This window comes from Diabrotica virgifera, chromosome 4 (assembly GCF_917563875.1).
Source record: "Diabrotica virgifera virgifera chromosome 4, PGI_DIABVI_V3a".
In the NCBI taxonomy this organism is placed as follows: Eukaryota; Metazoa; Arthropoda; class Insecta; order Coleoptera; family Chrysomelidae; genus Diabrotica; species Diabrotica virgifera.
The window spans coordinates 137,217,963-137,242,580 of NC_065446.1; the positions used below are offsets into that span (position 1 = coordinate 137,217,963).

The 24,618-nt window shown below is 33.3% G+C and overlaps 2 protein-coding genes across 2 annotated transcripts; one reads left to right on the plus strand and one right to left on the minus strand.

Annotated features, from left to right (window-relative positions):
* Window positions 1–1,291: 1,291 nt before the first annotated feature.
* LOC126883668 (uncharacterized) lies at window positions 1,292–1,939 on the minus strand. Its single transcript, XM_050649326.1, has 2 exons — window positions 1,814–1,939; window positions 1,292–1,741 (listed from the first exon to the last, which is right to left on the minus strand). Exons 1-2 carry the CDS (start codon window positions 1,937–1,939, stop codon window positions 1,292–1,294), a joined length of 576 nt encoding a protein of 191 aa, XP_050505283.1.
* Window positions 1,940–8,443: 6,504 nt separating this feature from the next.
* Window positions 8,444–10,126, plus strand: LOC126883425 (uncharacterized). The gene is made up of 2 exons (XM_050648974.1): window positions 8,444–9,419; window positions 9,504–10,126. The coding sequence occupies exons 1-2, from the start codon at window positions 8,838–8,840 to the stop codon at window positions 9,756–9,758; spliced, it is 837 nt and encodes a 278-aa protein (XP_050504931.1). The 5' UTR covers window positions 8,444–8,837; the 3' UTR covers window positions 9,759–10,126.
* Window positions 10,127–24,618: the final 14,492 nt, after the last annotated feature.

The following is a 24,618-nucleotide window of genomic DNA, read 5'->3' on the forward strand; positions in this document are numbered from 1 at the left end:
GGTCTTTCACTGTTTTTGGCTGAGTGAAATTTTGTACAGCTGCTACTTTTTCTTGTGGAGGTGCGAGTCCTCCCTCTGATACTGTGTATCCCAAAAAGGTAATCTCGTCTTGGCCGAATTGACACTTTGCTGGATTTATCACAACGCCAAACTGCATGAGCCTTTTGAAAATTTCTTCCAAATACGACATATGCTGCTCTTCGGATTCTGACGCAATGAGAATGTCATCGATGTAGGCGTAGGCGAAGTCTAGACTACGTAAAATCTCGTCTATGAAACGCTGGAATGTCTGTCCTGCGTTTCGTAAACGAAAAGGCATATATAAGTACTCGTACAACCCAAATAGTGTGGTAACGGCGGTCTTTGGTATGTCTTCGGTGGCTACTGGTATCTGGTTGTATGCTCTCACTAAATATATTTTAGAGAAAATTGTCTTACCAGCTAGCGACTGACCGAAATCTTCGATGTGCGGAATTGTATATCGATCTGGAACTGTTCTTTGGTTTAGACGTCGATAATCTCCGCATGGTCTCCATTCCTCACCTTTCTTCGGGACCATGTCCAGTGGAGTAGACCAGTTACTTTTTGATGGTCTTATGATGCCTAGTCGTAGAAGATTTTCGAACTCTTTTTTAGTTCATTGCAGTTTGTCAGGTGGTAATCGTCGCGGTTTCGAAAAAACGGGTGGACCTGGTGTTGTATCGATGTGGTGCTTGGTTTGATGCTGAATGTCTTTCACGATACCGGCGGGTCACGTGATTTCCGGAAATCGTAGCAGCAGTTCATTGTAACACGACACTTCCGCGATAGTCTTTACGCTGCCGTTGAAACACTCTTTAACGAGTCCCTTTGTTCGAAGGGTTGTCGTACTGTCTACTAAGCACTGGTTAGCAATGTCCACTAGGAGAGCGAAATGGCAAAGAAACTCAGCTCCGATGATAGTCTTTGAAATGTCCGCCACTACGAATCGCCACGTAAAATCACGCCGTAGTCCGATGTTTAATGTCAAGTTCACATAACCGTATGTCGCGATTTTAGTGTCATTGGCTGCGTATAGTTCGTATGAAGGCACAGATCGGCACTGGTGTCGATTAAAAATTGTTTTTTAGTATCATAGTCTGTTACGTTAAGGACTTTGGGCTTGGATCGGATGCCGCACTCACCGACTGCCCGCGATGTTTTCACTGATGCTTGCACGGAGGAGAGCACTTTTGAGCCTGGTCACCAAAACGGTAGTGCATGATACCAACATAATATGTCACTATTATGTTCCCTACTGTAGCTACTGTCTCTAGGATATGGTCTGCGTCTTGAGTTGCTGCGGTTGCGACGGTATGTGTTTGTTTGTGCTTGAGCCTGCGGCATGCTGGATTTTCATGTCAGCTAAATCGGCTGTCAATTTATCAATGGTGCTTTCAAGAGCATTAGAAGCTTCTGAAATTTGGGCCCTAGGAGCTATAGCTTCAGATATTGTGCCAGCTAGCTCGGCAACTGCTTCCAAACTAGCTTTAGCTTGAGTAGCTAGAATAGCCTGTGTAGACGATGGCAGTTTACCTAACCACAGAGACCTTACAATATTGTCTGGTACCGTTGTGCCTGCTAAAGACTGTAAATGTCGTAAGAACTGGGAAGGTCTTTGATCGCCCAGTTCTTCATGCTCAAGTAGTCTTTTAATTTTTTGTTGCTGTGATGCACTAAGTCTCTTAATTAACTCTGACTTTAATTTGTATGTCCCTAACGTCTAATATGTAAGCTGTGTCTAAATTGGCGACTATGTAGTTGAATTTTGTGGCGTCACTTGTTATATGTTTGCCAGTGTAAATTGATTTTCCACTTGCAGGAACCAAATTTCAGGATCTTTGGGCCAGAACGGTGGGATTTTAACTGAAATCCGATCAACTGAAGCACTGGTATTGGCACTGGTATTACCGTCCGTCATTTTCGATGTTCACTGTATTTAAAACCGGCAAAAGCATATTATTAACACTAACTTTTTAAATTTTCGTGGCGTTTTAAATACTCGCGGGGTCACCAATATTCCGGTGTGGATGTTGCTGGAATTAACTGAAATGAATGTAACAAAACGAACGATAAATATTTTATCTAACAATAAAACACTGAAAACGTTTGTTTTCTATACCTCCACAAAATTTATTTAAGTGACTACAGCTGTTTCGGCAGAGTGAAAAATTGATGAATCGATAAATATTTTATTTATTTTGGTAACAAAAGGTATTACGCTTGGTTTCGGAAAAGGGCCGAACGATTGGTTTGTGAATCGTTCACCAGCTGTGGCGTGATTAAAAAGAAAACCACAACGATAATCTGTTTATGTTCCTTCCCTCTGACCAGATGAAAATAAATCATTTAGGTCTGGCGTATACTTTTGCAGTTTTAAGAAAACGCCCTTGAATGCATTAGTGACTTGTTGACACAATTGTCTGATATAGTACTGAATGTATGAGGGTGCAGTTTGTTACACCGCACAAACGAAAAACAGATGGTGAAGGATACATTCCGTTTTAATTTACATGTGAATTTTGAATCACTAACGTCGTTTCGATTTTGAGAAATAATAATTAAAAATTAATAAGAAAATAAAATTAGCAGAAATAGTAATTATAGCGTAATGCTATAGTTTTCAATTTAAGAAACAAAAACTTTAAGTTAAGAAAATTAAAATGTAACCTTTAACCATTAATGCATTTCTTAGTATTGAAGAAATTATCTGTAAGTAATTATTGAGTTGTGTTTAAAAAACTCCTTTCTTTATATGTGAAGAGATATGTTTAAGGTGAAACAGTAGCGATCAACAGGTAGCGAAAACGCGTTCTAAGATTGCGGCTGTAATTTTGAATATTTTTTCGAGATATTTGGCACACGTATTCGTAATATAATAAAGAATGGAGGTACAGAGCCCAATTTGAAAAATATATTAATATGTGGAAATTACTATGTAATTAAATACAATATTAAAAAAACGAGCCTGTACCGCCATTAAGAAGAACAAAAAAATACACTTTCTTCAAATAAACTTTTTTATCCGATGCCTAAATTTTGTGTCATTTTGGAACTACTAATAAAATAAAAAAAATTATTAGTTCCAAAATGACACAAATTCTAGGCATCGGATAAAAAAGCTTATTTGAAGAAAGTGTATTTTTTTGTTCTTCTTAATGGCGGTACAGGCTCGTTTTTTTTAATATTGTATTTAATTACAGAGTAATTTCCACATATTAATATATTTTTCAAATTGGGCTCTGTACCGCCATTCTTTATTATATTATGAATACGTGTGCCAAATATTTTGAAAAAATATTCAAAATTACATCCGCAATTTTGGAACGCGTTTTTGCTACCTGTTGATCGCTACTGTTTCCTCTTAAGCTAATATGTTATAGTAACTTTAAAGAACGATAGCTCAAAGAAATCAGTGTTTTAGGAGAAAAATATTGTTCTCTCGGTGTACCTAGCTTCACCTTTTACTCCTGGAAATGGAGATACTAAATTGTCAGCACTAGGTCGCACATTTTTCATTAATATAAATATTTTTTCATCAAGTATCCCACGTTCAACAACGGTCTCCGAGACAAAATTTGTCGATAATTGCATAATCACTTGACACCAAAGGCTCAAACTTCAACACTAAAACAGGCACCTGAATCATGCAGCTACTGATTTGAATCGTGTAAAATCTCTAGAGGAAGAATCATATTATCCGTTCGGGCACGTAGCGTTTCGTTTCCGAAAAATATAAAAACCTGATTTTACAAAGAGTTGTCTGATACTATACGCTCCGGACAGTATGAATTGTTCATATTTAAAACCATAAAATCGGAAACGTACGTGCCCGAACGGATAAATATGAATCTTCCTTAAGTGATCCATCTCACAGACCGAATGTTAGTCATGGAAGAATATTCTTCACAGAGACCTACTAAGTATTGGCAGACCAGGAAAAAATGGTGCGATAATTTATACAATTTAGGAGGCTAATATTGAAAAAAAACTGGTTTTAAAGCCTACATACAAGAAATAAGAAAAGAAAAAGAACTTAAACTAGATGTAAGAGCAAGTATTTACCATGTCGGGATGAGGTTTTTTCCTGGTTTTTGCCTCGTGATTTAGTATGGGATAAATAGCACGAGAGTTTTACTGTTAGCATTACATGTGGTTGTCTTTATAAAGAAAAATTACTTGCTATGATTTTTCTGACGGATATTCTTAAGCCAAAGTTGATTTCATGTAATCGAATGTTTACTTGAAGTCGTCCCAGGAACGCATTTCATAAATATGGGCAATATCATTTTAAAGTCATCTACTTTAAAATGTATAATAAATGTCTGAATTGTCCATATGAATGAGTCAGATTAAATTTAATTATTAGAATAATTTTTTTACCAAGTAACAAAAATAACATTTAATACATTTATTAATGTTTTGCATTTTGTTAACGTTTTCCGAAGTGGAAATCGAAACGTCAAAGGAAATTTAATTAATTCCAAATTTAATTGTGGCTTATTCGCAAATAAAATAGTAAATTCCATAAGATGTCACAAGAAAATAACTTCAAAACAACAATATTAACCCGCGAGTAGTCGCGCGGTGAGATAGAATCTCAATTTTTATCCTTTTCGCGATAACGATGAAAAATTTTGCAATTTTGAAAAAATTTGGTAAGTGCCTCAAGGAAGGGTGTAGTAATGCGTAGGAATTTTGTTTTCTTCTTCTTCTTCTTTTTGTGGAATTTATGGTTTTGGGGAGAGCCAATTAGCTTTAACCCGCGAGTAATCGCGCCGTTAGATAGAATCTCACATTTCATCCTTTTTCGTAATACTGTAAAACCTGTCAGTAACGGCCACTAAAAATTAAAGAATTATTGGCCGATATAGAAAGGTGGCCGCTATTGCCAGTTTTTGTAGTCTACATATAATTGGTTTGGGAAATTTTTAAACTGGCCGTTAGGACAGGTGGCCGATGTTGGCAGGTGGCCGTTAACACAGGTTTTACTGTACAGTAAAATTTGTCAGTAACGGCCACTAAAAATGAAAGAACTATTGGCCGATACAGAAAGATGGACGGTATTGCCAGTTTTTGTAGTCTACATATAATTGGTTTGGGAAATTTTTAAACTGGCTGTTAGGACAAGTGGCCGATGTTGGCGGGTGGCCGTTAACACAGGTTTTACTGTACAGTAAAATTTGTCAGTAACGGCCACTAAAAATGAAAGAACTATTGGCCGATATAGAAAGGTGGACGGTATTGCCAGTTTTTGTAGTCTACATATAATTGGTTTGGGAAATTTTTAAACTGGCCGTTAGGACAGGTGGCCGATGTTAGCAGGTGGCCGTTAACATGGGTTTTTTTAATAAAATTGTTAGAAATATATATTTTCAATATAAAAAGTAGATAAAAATAGTACAAAATAAAAATTTGTTTTAAATTCGTAATTTGAGATAGAATCTCACACGCGACTATCGACGTGACAGAAGTGAGCGCGACTACTCCCGGGTTAAAATGATCCACTAGACAGGATTTTAAAACACTATCGCTGATTTTTAATTGGTTGAATGAAAAAAGAACTAAAGTTATTATGGAGGTGTTGTAATAAGCTGTTTTTATCTTGATTTGATCGAATTATATATTCAATGTTTTTTTGTTCACGTGATAAGTTTTTATTAAAATCACTGTGCAGTATTGGCAAAAATTTCACAAAATATTGAAAATTTCAAAATAAAAACAAAAAGCCTTCCTTACAATGGGTTTTATTATAACCTTGGGATCGACAATTTCCAGCCCTTAGATCCTTGACTAAAGGTTACCATTAAAAAAGAGAAGAAATACTACTGTTATTGGTTGATAAAGTAGGTACAAATTATATAAAAAATATGAATGCACTTACCTATCAAAGTTAATTCGATAATTTAGAACAATGCAAAACGAACATGATATGCACAGAACACAGACAGCATAATATAATAAAAGTCAGCATATTTACAAAAAATCGGTTACAAAAACTTATACTAATAATTATATTCTTCTATTCTTGTATTGTATCATTTTCCTAGTAGTTGTTGTCTTAAGTTTCAGATCGTGATGATTTCTTCTCTCCTGGTGATTTTCTATTTTTTAATTTCCTTAATGATTCCTTTACCTCTTTCTCAATGTATATTTCTTCATTTCAAAAATTGGAAAAAATTATTTGTAAAAGGTATAAAATTTTTATTAAAATCCCTTTAAAGGGCTACATCACAACAAAACGTTTTCGATTTTTATAAAAAAGCATCATAAGTGTTAGATAAACTGGATGCTTTCCCAGGTGTTGGGAAATTCATTACATTACCTTAGGGCATTATCCTAGTTGCCATGTGGCCATCATAAGGCATTTTATTAAAGTATGCACTTTTAACGCATCTATGTTATATTTAAAGGGTTTTTACCCGAATATTTTTCTTTGGTGGCTCAGCTAACATCCTGTTTATCTAACACTGATGATGATTTTTTTAAATTGAAAACGTTTTGTTGTGATGTAGCCCTTTAAAGGGATTTTAATAAAAATTTAATAACTTTTATAAAGGATTTTTTCCAATTTTTGTGATTGATGGTATACAGCCAACTACAGGAAAAACATTTTCTTTTCCTTGTGGATTTCTTCATTTGTCGTCACTTCAGGTGTTGGTGGTTCATTATTATCGTCATCTTTAAGAAATACAAATCGAAAATGGTCTGCCCATATTTCCTTCTGAAATTGTTTCGTTTTTATTAGTTCATTTATCGATGGCTTAACTTGCAAACCGGCTAACTCCACTTTTTTCCGAAATATAGGTTTTTGCGTTGTTGACTGAGTCTAGTTGTCTCTCACATTATGTTCAATAAAATATCTCCCTAGTTTTTAAAATTACGGAGAAAACGGCGAACACGTAAAACGGTCAACTGCTAACACTAGTATAACAACACCGAGACGTGGCTAACTCCAAGGTCAACCGCCAGTTTATTTGTACTTGGCGGTGAGTAAACAGAGTGCCACGTTTTAAGTGCGGTCTTTTTTAGAAAACTATAAATTAACAGATAAAATAAAGCTGATTTGATAACGATACAGTGTATAAGAGTCGTGGTAAGTAGTTTTAATGAAATAATATAACTTTGTGTAAGAAATATCCTAGTTATAACATAATAAATATTGATGATAGAGTTGTCCATTTTTACCCTAACTATTTACTATGTTAATTGAGGAGTTACCCAATATACCAATTCTGTGATTTTACATTATTCCCGTAATCTATAAATTAAAGTTGTTAATTTTTTACGATTTAAAATGTGAAAAGAAGTCCAGTGCATAGATAAAAGTAAGACTTTTCTTTTTACTTTTTAAAAATTCTACATATTTTATGTTTAATAAAAAATTCCAAAAAAGTATATAAAATAAACGGTTTGGATGTTAATAAGATTATTGTTGCAGATAAAGAGGATGTCGAGGGCACAAAAACTTGTTGAAGCTGCACTGAAGGAAAACAATGAAAATTACTTAATTCTCACAGAAGAATCTATTGAAGATATGCCTGTTATACTTTTTGCTGATAGTACGTCAACATATGATAATTTAACAGGAAATATCATGGAAATTGAGCCACTTGCAAGTGGTACATCTGAGGCTGCCACAGAGGTGTTCATCAATATTGAGCCACTAGATATCATTCCGCCTATATCTAATGCTGATACACAAGAGATTATGAATGTTGCGCGTCTTGATAATGATTCGCCTGTTTCCTTGAAATCTGTTAGTGAAGAATGCTTAGCTCCAGTTACAATGTACCATTGTACAGCACAAGAAGACAACAATACTAACTTGATTGACAAATATTTCAGTGATGATAGCGACTGCATGAATTCAAAACTTGTACCTTATTCTGAGCACTCTGATTCTGACAGTGAAGAAGAACCAAGAAGAATTAAGAGAAGAAAAAGGTGTCAGGTAAAGAAAGCTACATGGAAAGATCAAATGAACAAGCTTCACAGAGAAAATGGGCAACAGTATACTGGGCGTAAAAAAATTGAAGGGAAATGGGAAAGAATACAAAAAAATAAACGAGTTCTTAAACCTCGATGCAAATGTAGGACAACTGATAAAAGTGCTTTAAAATGTAGCGAAGTTTCAGAAGAAGAAAGGAAAAATATATTTGAGATGTTTTGGAGGATGAATTGGGGGGAAAAAAAGGTTTTCGTGAATGGTCTTGTGCAAGAGATACCCACAAAACGTCCAAGAGACAGAAAAGACCCATTATTAACAAGAAGACAAAGCACAATGGTATTTAACTTAAACTTGACTAACGATTGCCACGTGAGAGTTTGTAAAACGATGTTTCAAAACACTTTGTGTCTTACCAAAATGACTATCTGGAACTGGAAAAAAGGCAAAGAAAATATTTCTCAGAAGACAAATCGACACGCAACAAAAAATCCCCACGAAGTAGAAGTGAAATCACTTCAAGAGTTTTTGAACAATATTCCAAAAATGGAATCCCATTATTGCCGCAAAAGTTCGGCAAAGCTTTATTTGTTACCAGAATGGACCTCAAAAAAAGCCTTGTACAATTTCTACACATTAGACTGGTGCACGCCACGGAATATCACTCCTCTCTCAATTGCTAAATTTAGCAACACTTTAGAAATTGAAAATATATCACTGTTCAAGCCAAAAAAAAGATGAATGCGAAAAGTGCCTCTCTCACAAACTCGGAAATATACCTGACACAGAACACAAGGAGCACATAGAAAGAAAGAATGAAGCTAGACTTGAAAAAGAACAGGATAAAAATAAAGAAGAATTTGTATTCACAATGGACACGCAAGCTGTGCTATTGGCACCCAAATCTAATGTGTCATCTCTATATTATAAAACTAAGATATGCACGCACAATTTCTGTATATTTAATATAAAAAATAAAGACGGATTTTGTTATCTCTGGAACGAGACCGAAGGTGGGTTATCCTCTGACAATTACGCTACCATAATTGTCAAGTTCATCACGGAGAAACTTTTGCCGAGTATCCACAGAGAACCTGGACAGGATACTAAAATTATATTGTACAGTGATGGTTGTACAGCTCAAAATAGAAACGTAATATTGGCAAATGCATTACTAAACGTGGCAACATTAAACAATGTCACAATTCAGCAGAAGTATCTAGAGGTAGGCCATACTCAGATGGAAGCGGACTCGATGCATGCCACCATAGAGAGGAAACTGAAAAACAAAATAATTCATATACCAGCTGAATATGCAGAAGTTTGTGTTGGAGCTCGCAAAAATCCTAAACCTTACAACGTATCTTACCTAACCCATGAATTTTTTAAATCTTTCGCAAGTTTACAGTTTTATAAGTCAATAAGACCAGGGAAAGCCATAGGAGATGCCAAGGTACTTTTAATGTTAATTTTGTTTGGTCTTCTACAGACACAGAAGACGAAAACATTGTTAAATTGTTAATGTTTTGTTTTTTAGGTCACAGATATTCGTGCCCTACAATATAAACAAGGGAACCTGTACTTTAAGTTACGGTTTACAGATGAATGGCAGTTACTGCCACAGCGATGTGATAAAAGGGTCTCAGTTAAACCTATTGAAAGCTTACCGAATCTTCATGAAAATCGGCTTAAAATAAGTAGTCGTAAATTTAAAGACTTACAACAACTAAAAAGTACCTTGCCGGTGGACTACAGGGACTACTACGACAATGTGCCACATGAAGACTCATAAATAAAATACTCTATGGTGTAATAAAAATAAAATACTTGATTATAAAATAAAAATACAAAAATAAACTTACAGTTTGATTTAATTTTCCTATAGAGGTTCCATAATACGATGCAGAGAAAAGTGGGTAACTCCGATTATTTACTGTTTTCTTTTAATTACAAAGAGGGTAACTCCAAAAATTTAAATAATTGCTATTTAATCAAAATATTTTTTTAAGCTTTTTAGTAAATTCAAAGTGCAATATAAATAGGCAGCAAATGGATTTTTGGAATATTGATATTGTAAGTATTAATTTTTTTAAGAAGTTTTTTTGTGTTCCTGTAAAGTTTTAAAAAACGGAGTTAGCCGCTGTGCAAGTTAAGCCATCGTTATGCCTTTTATTTGTCCTCTGATCATTCTTCATATTTCTTTTTGTGTTCGATAGAAGTCGTGCTCCATCTGTTTTAAGAAGCTTGACAGAGTTTCCTTTTTATTTCTCTGACTAAAGTAACTGTTTCTCTTCTGATTCATTTATAGTGTTTGTGTTTGTTTTGTTCTATATTGTAAAAAGGTTTTCTTCTTTCCTCACATTTTATCTTCATTTCCTCTCTAAATCATGGGGTTTTTTCTTTTTTGATATGCTAGTATTCGATATTTTCCTCTCCTCAAGTGATTTGTTGTTGCGTTATAAAAAATGTAATCTTAGAAGTTTTCCCAGCTTTCTTGGATATTGTCTTTTTTTTTAAATATTTCATTCTTAACAATCTTATTTGATATTCTTTTTCTGTATAAGTATTCCATGTATTCCGTATTTAGTCCTTAGACCCTGATTTTAGTGTGTCTTGGTGCCGCTGTCTTGTGTGTAAAGTACTTCATGATGATCTTTATTTGACATAGGTATGTGTAATACTAGTCTATCGTCGTTATCTGTATCTGCTGGGCTAAGCCATCTTACGTCGATTATTTTTTTATGGATATATACGACTGTCTCTGTTTGTAACAACCTAATCTATCATAGATCTTTATCCAATCCACAGGTGTTATTCAATGTATACATATTTGTGTTAGTCTTCATGGTGGTCAAAAAATGTGTTGTTTATTATTTTTTCGTTATTCGTGCAGAAGTTTATCATCAGCAAATATGCATGTATTATTTGTGTCAAATATGCATGTATGTACCTACATAATATTTTAAGTATGAAAGTTGCTGTGGTAATATTTTATTTTTCACCAATTCTTTGAAAATACAAGTGGTTCGGAAAAATCTACTGGCTTCAATTCAGCAAAATTTTTTGCATAAAACATTGCAGCCTCTAATCAAGTTCTCATCCAGTAACAATAGGTTTTGGTGGAAGAGGAAAATTCGGCCAATATTCTTTAAACAACTGATACCTTACAGGTGCCTTAAGAAATATTTTGTTCATATTTGAAATAAAATTATTAACAAGAGGAAATTTATTTCTAATTTCTTCTGCGACCCTATTTAAACCATGTGCTAGGCAAGTTGTATGTACTAAACGAGGATAAAACATTTTCGAATTGTTTCCTACTTTAACCATGTAACGTGCAGCATCTGAAAGAAAAATAAAAATTTTTCGTTGGGAACAGCTAAAGGAAGAAAAAAATTGCATAAATATCTTGCAAAAACCTTAAAACTGTTACCTAGTGCGTTGGTTTTATTCAACTTCTTGGAAGCAATTAAATGCGATTTACAAGCTTGCCCATTTTTAAGAGATCCGATTAATAAATGTGCGATGTAACGTCCAGAAGAATCAATTCATCCAGACATACATAAAAATAATTGTCTCCTATTGTCTCTAATTTTATGTTACTCAGTACCGCAGAATATACCTACAGAATCGACCTCGTTTCTTCTTAAACTTCTTTCACTTGGAATATTCCATTTGCAGTATTTTCCAAGAAATATTCGCTTTTCGTTTGATAATTTGGACAAAGATATATTTTAGCTTAACAATGCTTCGAACAAATCATGGTTAAATGTCTCTTACTCACTTGATTTCTGATTAGTTGATTTTAAGCACCTAGATATCGAATCTTGCCTTGTCTCTCCCGAGTCTAATTTATTTTTTTTACCGGTGTGTAAAGCAGTTTTGCAATGCTGGACTATTTGGATTTGTTTTTTCGCAGTAAACTAAAGAATTTTTAGATCGGGGGTTATTTAAAGCATTTTAAATTAAAAATGTATATTTTTTGGTTTTCTGATTATTTTCATGCAATTTAAAATATTTAGGTTTACTTTGTATTTACTTACTGCATGCTGAGCATAATAATTTTCCCATGTCAATGACCAATTCTGGATGCCTTGATCCACACAGAAATATCAGGTACGAAAGTATTTGAACCATGAATAAACAAATAAATTCGCTTTAAAAACCTATTAAATGCACTTTATTTTTAAATATACCAGTATATGCAAAATTCAAAAGAAACTACAAAAATATGCAAATGCATATGTATATGCACTATTGCATATTTGCCTGACTCTGATCATCAGTTTTCCATTTTCGTTTTTAACATTTTCATTATAAAAACCTTATCCTGTAAAAGGTATATTTAAAATCCATAGAAAGGGCTGTATCACAACAAAACGTTTTCTGAATCAATATTCCATCATCAGTGTACCTAAAATAAGTATAACTCTATAAGTAAAACAAACGTGAGGTTAAATTTTGACAAAGGTAAAAAAGTGAATAGATAGTTATACTTACAGGTTTACATGCTTTAAGCCACCAAAATATACGGGTAAAAACCCTTAAATTAATTTTAAATAGTTGGGGTTACAGTATATTAACCGATTTTAAAGGATGTTAAAAATATTTCCAGATAAACCCCTGGCATCACATGACATCAACCATATTGGTTGGGAAATTTTAGGTAGAAACTTACATAGCAGAGTTTAGGTGACAACTGACCGGAATGGCCCTCTGAAGGATATCAGCACTAGATTGACACCGTACTTTGACAGAATGTAATAATATGTGTGGTTACTTCAGCCAAAAGAAATTTAAATTTTATAATTTAAAATAATAACAGTAGTGAAAAAAAATTTGTTGGGATTAAAATGAACTTATCCTGAACAAGTATGATGGATAAAAAAAGTTAAAAATTATAAAATCAAACAGAAGAGAATTAATACTTTCTTTAGGGTAGGCAATTATCATTACATAGAATTAAAAGTTATATGTACATAAATACAGGGTTGTACTATTCTAAGATATTAGTTAAGCTGATGTAATGAGCTTAATATTTGGTGTAATTTATTAATGGAAGGATCCAACAAAATAGATAAAAGATGATATATATTTAGTTTGGCTGAAGAAATATGTATTACTAGATGTGAATGTACCTAAATAAGAAAAGTAGTAATGAGGAGACTGAGAAATCCAGAGACCCGACATCAAAGTATCTGGAGATGAAAAACTAGCAATGATGGGACAGGAAGGATATAAGGTTATAAGTGTGTAAGCAGTGCCGGATTTAGTTCATGGACCGCCGGGGGCTAAGTCATACTATACCGCCACTCTCCAGTAGGAAAATATGCGTCTTAGGTTAACAATTCATCAAAACTATTTTAATATTATTAGGTCATTTATTACAAATATACAAAAAAGCCACAAAGGCACAAACTCACAACTTATAAAGTAAATTGACATAATAATTATTTACAAACAAATTTTCCTGGACTTCCTACTTGCAAACAGGTCGATAATTTTATTAAAATCTAATTTTGTAAGCAGATTATTATTCATATTTAAAACAGCTAACGAATTTAATGTTTCTTCCGTCATCGTATTTCTCAAATAATTTTTGACCCATTTTAAAGTGAAAAATGATCTTTCACCAGTTGCGTTAGTAACCATCAACGATAAGAAGATTCTTAGTGCTATTTCTACGTTTGGAAAGGTTGCAATTATATTATTTTTATGCAAAAGCTCCATCACAAAAGTAGCACTGTGAGTTGTTGGATTTTTATACTCAACTTGGCCTAGTAGTGACATTATAAAATGTTTTAATTGAATACACTCCCTTGCTAGAGATGTATCCAAGTTATTCGAATAAATATTCACTAATACCGACGCTTTGTCTGAAATCACGTTATCCTCTGAAAGAGGTAGAGAAAATAAAAATGAGAAAGTGATGGCAAAATCTTCATAAGCTTTTCTTCTAGATTTCAGATTATTTGTCAAATAATCAATTGTTTTATACAGTTTCTAATCTTATTTTGCGGTGTGAGGATCTCTTCTGTATCTGCTTCGTCAAACTGTAATTTTCTTTTGCGACTTCTAATTTCTTTGCTGTATTCCGTTTGTTGTGATAAGAGCTGCTCCTTTTGTTCAAGTAAATTACATTTATCATGAAGAGACTCATAAAAATGTTGTAATGAGCTATACAAAGACGAACATGTATGTAAGTCCACATTTGAGCTTTGTAAAGATTTAATCGCTTGGTCAGTCCTTTCCAGTACTTCGAACCAAAAGGCAACATAAATACCAAATTCTAACGTAGCCATCTTTTCATGTAAATTGTTTGCTTGACAGCTATCTGGCATCTTCTCGTCCTCGTCAGAGGATAGCTCTAAAAGTGCTTGCTTTATATCTGGATAGCATAAATTAAAAGCTTTTAATGCATTAAATCGTCCTGATCATCGAATCACATCAACTCTTTTTGGAACAAATGTTGTATGGCCACAACTTTTCAATAGATCAGTGAGTCGTTCCCATCTGTAAGTTGAAGCTGAGAAAAAAACGTAAATTTCTTCAGCAACTAAAAAAAAGAAATACCTACTTTCCATAGTTCATTCTGCTGCATGTTGCACAATCAAATTTAGGGAATGGGTACGTATTTTGCCAAACTATTCCTAGATTTTATTCGGGCTTGGAGACCGCTATAAACGCCAGACATGTTACTCGCATTGTCATACGATTGTCCCCTGCAGTGATCGATATTTATATTCAGGTTGGACAAAATGTTTACGTTGCTGACTTTCATATCTTAGGCTTTGTGGCCAGTGTTATCTAAAAACTGTATGAACCTCTCGACAGATGTTCCGGTGTCCGAGCAATAATACGGGGCATTCACGCTCTGATTTGTAGTACCACTAGTGGTACGACAAGAGAGAGAGAGAGTGATACTACTTTGTGGTCCCTCTAGTCGTACTACAACACCATTCACCATTCAACATTTTATCTTTCTAGTCGCCAAAAAAGGTCTTACCTTTCAGCCATCTGTTTTCACGGTGGTGTACACTAAAAAATGTATCCAGTAAAGTCTATGCAAAATATAATTCGGAGGATTTGGGTACATAAGTTGAGGTTTCATAATTATTAAGCATGCCATAAGTTTCGTTTCTCTATCATTTGTCTAGGGCTGATATGAACTAATTAATTTTTACGACTCTTGTAATTTTTACGACTTTTTAAGACGTAGTGTAGTTATATTCTATTTTAGTAAACTATACTGGAGCTGGGATTTGCATTTAAAAATTAATAGTACTTAAATTTGCATAAGATGCCAAAAGAAAATAGTTTTAGATTAATAAGAAACTGGTCTTTATTTACAGAAAGGAAAATGATTGGTCCCAACAAAAAGTAGATAATAAATAATCGTGTATTTTAATAAGGGTAATTTTTGTGACAGTTTATTTTCTATTAAATATTTGCAAAATAGGAATGTTTGCGTAAAGAAACTTGTAGACATCCCATACGTAATATACTGCGAGGCATAAGTTAGGGATATAGAAAATTTATGCTCATTTTCATAGTTGATTTTTTCGTGATTTAATTAACAGATCGCTCTAATTTTTTTTACTATTTTAGATATTTCTTTAGTATTGTTTCCCTATAACTATTCCCATGCGTCACGATTCATTTTAAAACGAATTAAGTCAAAACGTAAAGTGAAACGTACGCCGATGTGTGTAGTATAATATACATAGTATACAGTATACAAAATGTATATACACATCGACGTTATGTTTTGACTTAATTTGTTTGAAAAATAATCGTGACGCATGGGAAAAGTTATAGCGGACGAACAATATTATCACAATTGTGCAAAGATTTACTCAAACTTCTTTTTTGTACTTATACTGGGTGGAGGAAAAGAAATGTTTTTCTTATGTTAAGTTTGAAACACCCTGTAGAGAGGACGAGGTACAATAATGCATCGGAATCGTATTATAGTCTTATGTTTGGTGAAATTTTTTTTAATGTGCCTGATATCTTTAGAAACAAAGAAAATAGACGGTTTTGTATTTTAACTTGTGTTTTAACCGAAACTAAAGTTTGAGACACCCTTTAGGGAGGAAGAGGTAAAATGGTGGTTATGCATCAATACTATGTTGTAATCTGATCTTTTGTGAATCATTTATTTTTTAAATTTTTCTGATATCTTTAATAACAAAGAAACTAGACCGTTGTGTTTTAACTGACGACTGCGATACGTGAGGAGGTCACGTCTTATCATACCACTAAGACGACATTATTTCCTATATATAGTGCGAAAGAAAAGGGGTGTTCAAAGAAAATGAATATGTGTAATGTAACTCTCGATATTTAAAGAACCTCCAGGTAGACACCGAATCCGTATTACTTTCAGGGAAATTCCACCCCAAAACATCACAGAGCCTCTATTAAACAATCTCGTCTCTCTTAAGTTGTGCTGTGCATACCACTTACCTGATCGACAATCGTTTACGTTATGTGCCTTTCTGTTTTTAAAGTTTTGTTAACTGTTATTTGTTAGTGTTAATGTAGTTTTGTTTCAGTAAAAATACATGGTAAGGAGTAAAACCACCTATTTTCTTTGTTATTTTCTTTATCTTTAGAAAGATAAAGATATCAGGGAGATTCAAAAAACAAAATGTTCACAAAACATAAGACTACAATACGATTCCGATCTATACACAGATTTGTACCTCGTTCTCTCTACCGGGTGTTTCAAACTTAACATAAGAAAAACATTACTTTTCTTCCACCCGGTATAAGTACAAAAAAGATGTTTAATTAAATTTTTGCACAACTGTGTAAATACTAAAGAAATATCTAAGATAATAAAAACAAAAATTAGCGAAATCCGTTAATCTGTTCACGAAAAAATAAACTATAAAAATGAGCATACATTTTCTATATCCTTAACTTATGACTCTCAGTGTAGTGGAAATTTTTAATCGAACATCCAACATCGGCATTCACGCTCCAACTTTCTTTGTAATACCGCTAGTAGTACCACTAGTGGTACTACTAGTAGTACTACAACCCATTCACGGTCTGATTTTAGATCCAACATATCACTTTCTCTCTCTTGTCGTACCACTAGTAATACTACAAATCAGATCATGAATGAGGCCCAATAATGAATGTCAGTTGATATGTACGTGTTATATCATGCGTAGAGTCATGATTGAATAATATTTGCCACTGAATTTGTTTTACAATTTCTTCTAATATGTGGTCCGAAAGCACTTGCAAAAATTCTAAACAAATCGTTTTTGATAAATAGGATACTGAACCACAGCCTTTTGAAGCATATTTTTCAATATGTTCTTTTAAAAGAGGATCATATTCCGCCAACAAATCTAGTAATCCAAGGTAGTTGCCATTGCTAGTAGAACCAAATTTTTCGTCGGTTCCTCTAAAAGGTAGTCCCCTACTAGCTAAGAATTTTATGACACTAACGTCTCTTTGTAATATGTTTCGCCAATATGTGGTCTTATGTTCAATCTGTTGTCGCAGAGAATCATCGATCTTTCTCATACTCAATGAATTTCTTGAAATAAAATTTTTAAGATGTTTTAAATGAACGACTGACCTTTCATGACTGTCATATTTTTCTTTAGCCTTTTTTCAGTCGTCAAATCCAGTAAAAAAGGAAGAAGTGCCATTTTCGCTTGAAGAGTCGACAATATAAGCAAAATAAAGAGCCTGTGCTTTTGGAATAAACTAACCAGTCACGCCGAATTTTTTCATCATTCTTTAAAACTCTATAGAATAGTGATTTAGTGCAGTACCTGTTTTGTTTTCCTATTCTTCTTTTTGACGATTCAAAGTCTAAAGAATTAAGATCCTGTGTTTTGAATTCTTTCAGCACTTCATCTACACAATTTCTTGGTCAGAATTTTGGATCTTGTAAATCAACTCGATTAACACCACTTTCGTCTAGAATTTGACGTTCAGGAGAACTCTTTTCAGGATGTACCTCGATATCACAAAGTGGGTCTGAATTTTCTATGAATGAATCATCTCGACGTGATGAATATCCTGCTGCAAATTTAATTTTAGTAAAAAAGTAACTAAAACAGTCAAATAAACCTACCTTCTAAAACATCTGAAACTGTTGCAATTGGATCGTCTTGAAAAGAAGTGCTCGTTCGTATACTCTCTTGCCTGGATTTGGTAAAAAAAAAGCTGAATCTTGGGGGGTTTTTATAACTTTTGTCGTTTCCAAAATGCACCTTCTTCCTTTTCGCTCATTTTTTTTAGAAACGTCACGAAAACACTTCACTAATAGATAAGTAAAATTTGTGACTAGTCTCGAAAACTTCGCTAACACGACTAACGACTGAAGACATGGCGTGTTGGAGCCGGACACGCTGCCGCCAGGCGCACTGGCGCTAGCCGATTTCCCGGAAACATGAAACGTGTTTTTGTGTGACCTGCTGCCGCAGGCACGGATCTTATCAGTGACTAGACAAAGTTTTATTACCATGCTATTTTAGAAAATCAACCCCATAAATTTGAAATATCCACATATATAGAATTAAAACGTGATGGGAACGACGTACCGCCTCTCAAAATTTACCGTCGGGGGCTAATAGTCCCATAGTCCCCCTCCTTAATCCGGCACTGTGTAAGAAAGGAAAAGAAGTAGTGATGAAAGAAGGGATATAGGTTGATATTGGTGAGTTGGTCTCTTACAGAAAATTAGACTGTGAATGAGGTTTAAATGAGTGTAATAATTCATAGGTATAACTTATCGAAAACGTGGTTTAGAGTCGAAGTATAAATGAAGATGGATATATAAAGAAGAATGGATAAATGGTGGATATCTTGACTACGGGAAAAGTTGGCGATGTAATGGAATGAAGTCCCTTCCATTAATAAATTACACCAAATATTAAGCTCATTACCTCAGCTTAACTAATATCTTAAAAAAGTACAACGCTGTATTTACATATTTATAACTTTCAATTCCATGTAATGATAATTGCCTACCCTAACCCGCGAGTATTCGCGCCGTTAAATAGAATCTCACATTGTATCCTTTTTCGCGATAACTTGATGAAAAATTTTGCAATTTTGAAAAAATTTCGTAAGTGCCTCGAGGAAGGGTGTAGTAATACGTAGGAATTTTTTTTATTTATTTTTTTTATTTATTTTTTTTTTCTTCTTCTTCTTTTTGTGGAATTTATGGCTATGGGGAGAGCCAATTAGCTTTAATAATTGTTAGAAATAATATTTCTAACATAACAAGTAAATAAAAATACTTTTTTCACTACTGTTATTCTTTTAAATTTTAAATTATAAAATTTAAATTTCTTTTGGCTGAAGTAACCACACATACCTTTAAAATCGCTTAATATAATGTAACCCCAACTGTTTAAAATCAATTTAGGGGTTTTTACCCGTACATTTTGGTGGCTTAGAGCATGTAAACCTGTAAGTATAACTATCTATTCAATTTTTTATCTTTGTCAAAATTTAACCTCGCATTTGTTTTACTTATAGAGTTATACTTATTTTAGGTACACTGATGATGGAATATTGATTCTGAAAACGTTTTGTTGTGATACACCCTTTTTAAGGATTTTAAATATACCTATTACAAGATAAGGTTTTTATAATGAAAATGTTAAAAACGAAAATAGAAAACTGATGATAAACTTCTGCACGAGTAACGAACAAATCATAAACAGCACATTTTTTGACCATGAAGACTAACACAAATAAGTATACATTGAATAACACCCGTGTTATATTACCGCTTTCTCTCAAACATTATCTACTACTTGTTGGAATTCGTCCTAAGATATTTCCCTTGTTGATTTGAGGCTTGTTGCTACACCTTCACAATGTTTATTGTTCGAAGTCTGAAGTTTTATAGTAGCTCGCTATAATAAACCGAAAAATAGTAAAAAATAAGCCAAAAAAATTAGCCAGCAACTGCAATCAGATACCTTACCGAAGGTAAACCTTAAGAAATTTACAGTATTACTCTTTAATTTCTCTTCAAAGTTTGAAAAGGATTATTTCAGAGGCGTGCAGAGCTTAACTCTACATCATTAAAAAAATGGTGAACACGTTGAATTATCCACCTCCATCTGCCCGTCTGTCCGTAATCACATCTCTTTCGATATTTTAGACGATAAAGAAAAAAAAAATTGTAGTAGAGACAAGTGCAAAAAAAATAAAGTGTGAAATAACAGTACTTGAATGGGGCAAGACAGTAAGGGTAAATAATTTCAGTTGGGACTTCCGGTTCCAAAGGTACAACCGAAAATGACATATATATATATATATATATATATATATATATATATATATATATATATATATATATATATATATATATGAATTAAACGAAAAGATTTCTCTGATATACAGAAGAATTCTTTTCCGTAGCGGACGCGAAAATGTAAATTTCAAAGTCTTCATAAAAGACGATAAACGACAAAAGACACCTCTTTGTGTCACAGATTTGTCTACAAAGCCACGTTATTCGCTACACATTCTTCAATAACGGAGAAAAACCGTGATATGAAAGGAAACGGCGATTGCATTTTATTTCACTTCGACCACCACCGATATTCTACACGACGTGTTTCGAGCTCATGTCAAGCTCTCGTCAGGAACATCTAGGTGGATGGTCGAGGTGTAAGAAAATGCTTTTGGCCTTTCTGGTAATAATAAAATAACCAGACTTCAGTACACTTGGTACGACATCTATATGAATTAAACGAAAAGATTTCTCTGATATACAGAAGAAATCTTTTCCGTAGCGGACGCGAAAATGTAAATTTCAAAGTCTTCATAAAAGACGATAAACGACAAAAGACACCTCTTTGTGTCACAGATTTGTCTACAAAGCCACGGTATTCGCTACACATTCTTCAATAACGGAGAAAAACCGTGATATGAAAGGAAACGGCGATTGCATTTTATTTCACTTCGACCACCACCGATATTCTACACGACGTGTTTCGAGCTCATGTCAAGCTCTCGTCAGGAACATCTAGGTGGATGGTCGAGGTGTAAGAAAATGCTTTTGGCCTTTCTGGTAATAATAAAATAACCAGACTTCAGTACACTTGGTACGACATCTATATGAATTAAACGAAAAGATTTCTCTGATATACAGAAGAAATCTTTTCCGTAGCGGACGCGAAAATGTAAATTTCAAAGTCTTCATAAAAGACGATAAACGACAAAAGACACCTCTTTGTGTCACAGATTTGTCTACAAAGCCACGTTATTCGCTACACATTCTTCAATAACGGAGAAAAACCGTGATATGAAAGGAAACGGCGATTGCATTTTATTTCACTTCGACCACCACCGATATTCTACACGACGTGTTTCGAGCTCATGTCAAGCTCTCGTCAGGAAACACGTCGAAAACAGCTCGAAACACGTCGTGTAGAATATCGGTGGTGGTCGAAGTGAAATAAAATGCAATCGCCGTTTCCTTTCATATCACGGTTTTTCTCCGTTATTGAAGAATGTGTAGCGAATAACGTGGCTTTGTAGACAAATCTGTGACACAAAGAGGTGTCTTTTGTCGTTTATCGTCTTTTATGAAGACTTTGAAATTTACATTTTCGCGTCCGCTACGGAAAAGATTTCTTCTGTATATCAGAGAAATTTTTTCGTTTAATTCATATAGATGTCGTACCAAGTGTACTGAAGTCTGGTTATTTTATTATTACCAGAAAGGCCAAAAGCATTTTCTTACACCTCGACCATCCACCTAGATGTTCCTGACGAGAGCTTGACATGAGCTCGAAACACGTCGTGTACAAGATCGGTGGTGGTCGAAGTGAAATAAAATGCAATCGCCGTTTCCTTTCATATCACGGTTTTTCTCCGTTATTGAAGAATGTGTAGCGAATAACGTGGCTTTGTAGACAAATCTGTGACACAAAGAGGTGTCTTTTGTCGTTTATCGTCTTTTATGAAGACTTTGAAATTTACATTTTCGCGTCCGCTACGGAAAAGATTTCTTCTCTATATCAGAGAAATCTTTTCGTTTAATTCATATAGATGTCGTACCAAGTGTACTGAAGTCTGGTTATTTTATTATTACCAGAAGGGCCAAAAGCATTTTCTTACACCTCGACCATCCACCTAGATGTTCCTGACGAGAGCTTGACATGAGCTCGAAACACGTCGTGTAGAATATCGGTGGTGGTCGAAGTGAAATAAAATGCAATCGCCGTTTCCTTTCATATATATACATATATATATATATATATATATATATATATATATATATATATATATATATATATATATATATATATATATATATATATATATATATATATATATATATATATATATACAGAGAGAGTCTGTAAAGTGGAATAAATTCAATATCTCAAATACTAATTGTTTTTTTGGAAAATGCTCAGACCCGTCGATTAGTATTTCAAATTGTCCTTTTTGACATTCAATAAAAATGTATACAGGGTGTCCCAATTTAGAGATATGACGTCATCGTCGATTTTCTTAAATGGCAACACTGTCATTTTGATAGCTAATTGGATTGGGTTTGTAAAGTTATACATAACTGCAAAATATCAAATTTTTATTCTCTACCATTTACAAGATAATAGAAAATAACAAAGTTATATCTGTAATTTGGAATATATTCAATAATTAAAATACTAACTGTTTTTTTGAAAAATGCTCAGACCCGTCGATTAGTATATCAAATTGTCATTTTTGACATATAATAATAATGTATACAGGGTGTCCCAATTTAGAGATATGACGTCATCGTTGATTTTCTTAAATGGCAACACTATCATTTTGATAGCTATTTTGATAGCGTGTGTAAAGTTATACACATCTGAAAAATTTCAAAATTTTATTCCTTACCATTTACAAGAAAATAAAAAATAACAGAGTTATGAAGAACAAGAAGTAATCAAATAATAATTGAATTTATTTATTTCAATTAAGCAAATGCTCATAACGTTGCCCATTGACAATTTGACAATAATTGAGGGCAACATTATGAGTTTTTGCTTAATTTATTGAAATAATTAAATTCAATTATTAGTTGATTACTTCTTTTTCATAACTTTGTTATTTTTTATTATCATCTAAATGGTAGAGAATACAAATTTGAAATTTTGCAGTTGTGTATAACTTTACACACGCTATCAAAATAGCTATCAAAATGACAGTGTTGCCATTTAAGAAAATCAACGATGACGTCATATCTCTAAATTGGGACACCCTGTATACATTATTATTATATGTCAAAAAGGACAATTTGATATACTAATCGACGGGTCTGAGCATTTTTCAAAAAAACAGTTAGTATTTTAATTATTGAATATATTCCAAATTACAGATATAACTTTGTTATTTTCTATTATCTTGTAAATGGTAGAGAATAAAAATTTGATATTTTGCAGTTATGTATAACTTTACAAACCCTATCAAATTAGCTATCAAAATGATAGTGTTGCCATTTAAGAAAATCGACGATGACGTCATATCTCTAAATTGGGACACCCTGTATACATTATTATTGAATGTCAAAAAGGACAATTTGAAATACTAATCGACGGGTCTGAGCATTTTCCAAAAAAACAATTAGTATTTGAGATATTGAATTTATTCCACTTTACAGACTCTCTCTGTATATATATATATATATATATATATATATATATATATATATATATATATATATATAACAAACAAGGCTGAAATATATATATATATATATAAAATGATATGTATATATATATATATATATATATATATATATATATATATATATATATATATATATTTATTTTTAGCATCTCATGACGTCCCCCCATGTTAAACTGTAGTCTCTCGTGGCGTCCAGGTCTTCGTGGACTCCGATATACGGTTGGCACGAGGATTTTCTCTAAAATTTATCGCAGGTGAAAGGTACCACTTCCTACACTGCCTGAACAAAATATTGGCCGGATGTCCTCAGACACGTTATCTGTATAATAATATACACATTACTTGGGGCAGTTGCCGTCAGGCGCGCCACGTTCGCTTGCTGTATATATAAAATCACTTTAACGGTTTTGATGACGTCCAAATATATATTTATTCATTTTAAGGTTGTCGCGGAATCCGTATATTTCAGTTTATGTCCTCATGGCTTCTACTACGCTGTTGCCACCTCAAATGTTGGTATTTAGACTTCGGATATTTTTATAAATGATTATTGTAGTATTTTAAAACAATTATTGTGACAGATTAATGATATTCTCTTTGTATAATTAACAGTGTATTTCTTACTGCAAAAATAAAAACAAATGAAAAGTATGTTCATTAAAATTGATGAATTTATCATAACCAGTTGCCGAAACTGGTGGTCTAATTGCTCAATTGTAACATATTATAGAAGTGTTAGAATTTAATTCTTAATTCTTTATTAGAAGATCCAGATTTAGGAATTAGAACCACAAATACATTTAAAGAATATAAATAATTTGAATCTATATTATCTAAAGAAGGCAAAAGAGACATCGAAAACAGAACACAGCAGGGCCAAATAGCGGTAAACATTCTAAGCTCTCTACTATGGTCTAAAGAGATAAGACAAAAAACAACAATCTATCGTACCTTGGTAGAGCCTATTTTGA

Excerpts from the sequence above, each read along its gene's own strand:
- LOC126883668 (XM_050649326.1), bottom strand. The coding sequence starts at position 1,939 with ATGACGGACGGTAATACCAGTGCCAATACCAGTGCTTCAGTTGATCGG. Across the intron at positions 1,742-1,813 it reads TGGAAAATCAATTTACACTG|ACGTTAGGGACATACAAATT; the intron begins GCAAACATATAA and ends CTTACATATTAG.
- LOC126883425 (XM_050648974.1), top strand. The coding sequence starts at position 8,838 with ATGGACACGCAAGCTGTGCTATTGGCACCCAAATCTAATGTGTCATCT. Across the intron at positions 9,420-9,503 it reads AAGCCATAGGAGATGCCAAG|GTCACAGATATTCGTGCCCT; the intron begins GTACTTTTAATG and ends TTTGTTTTTTAG.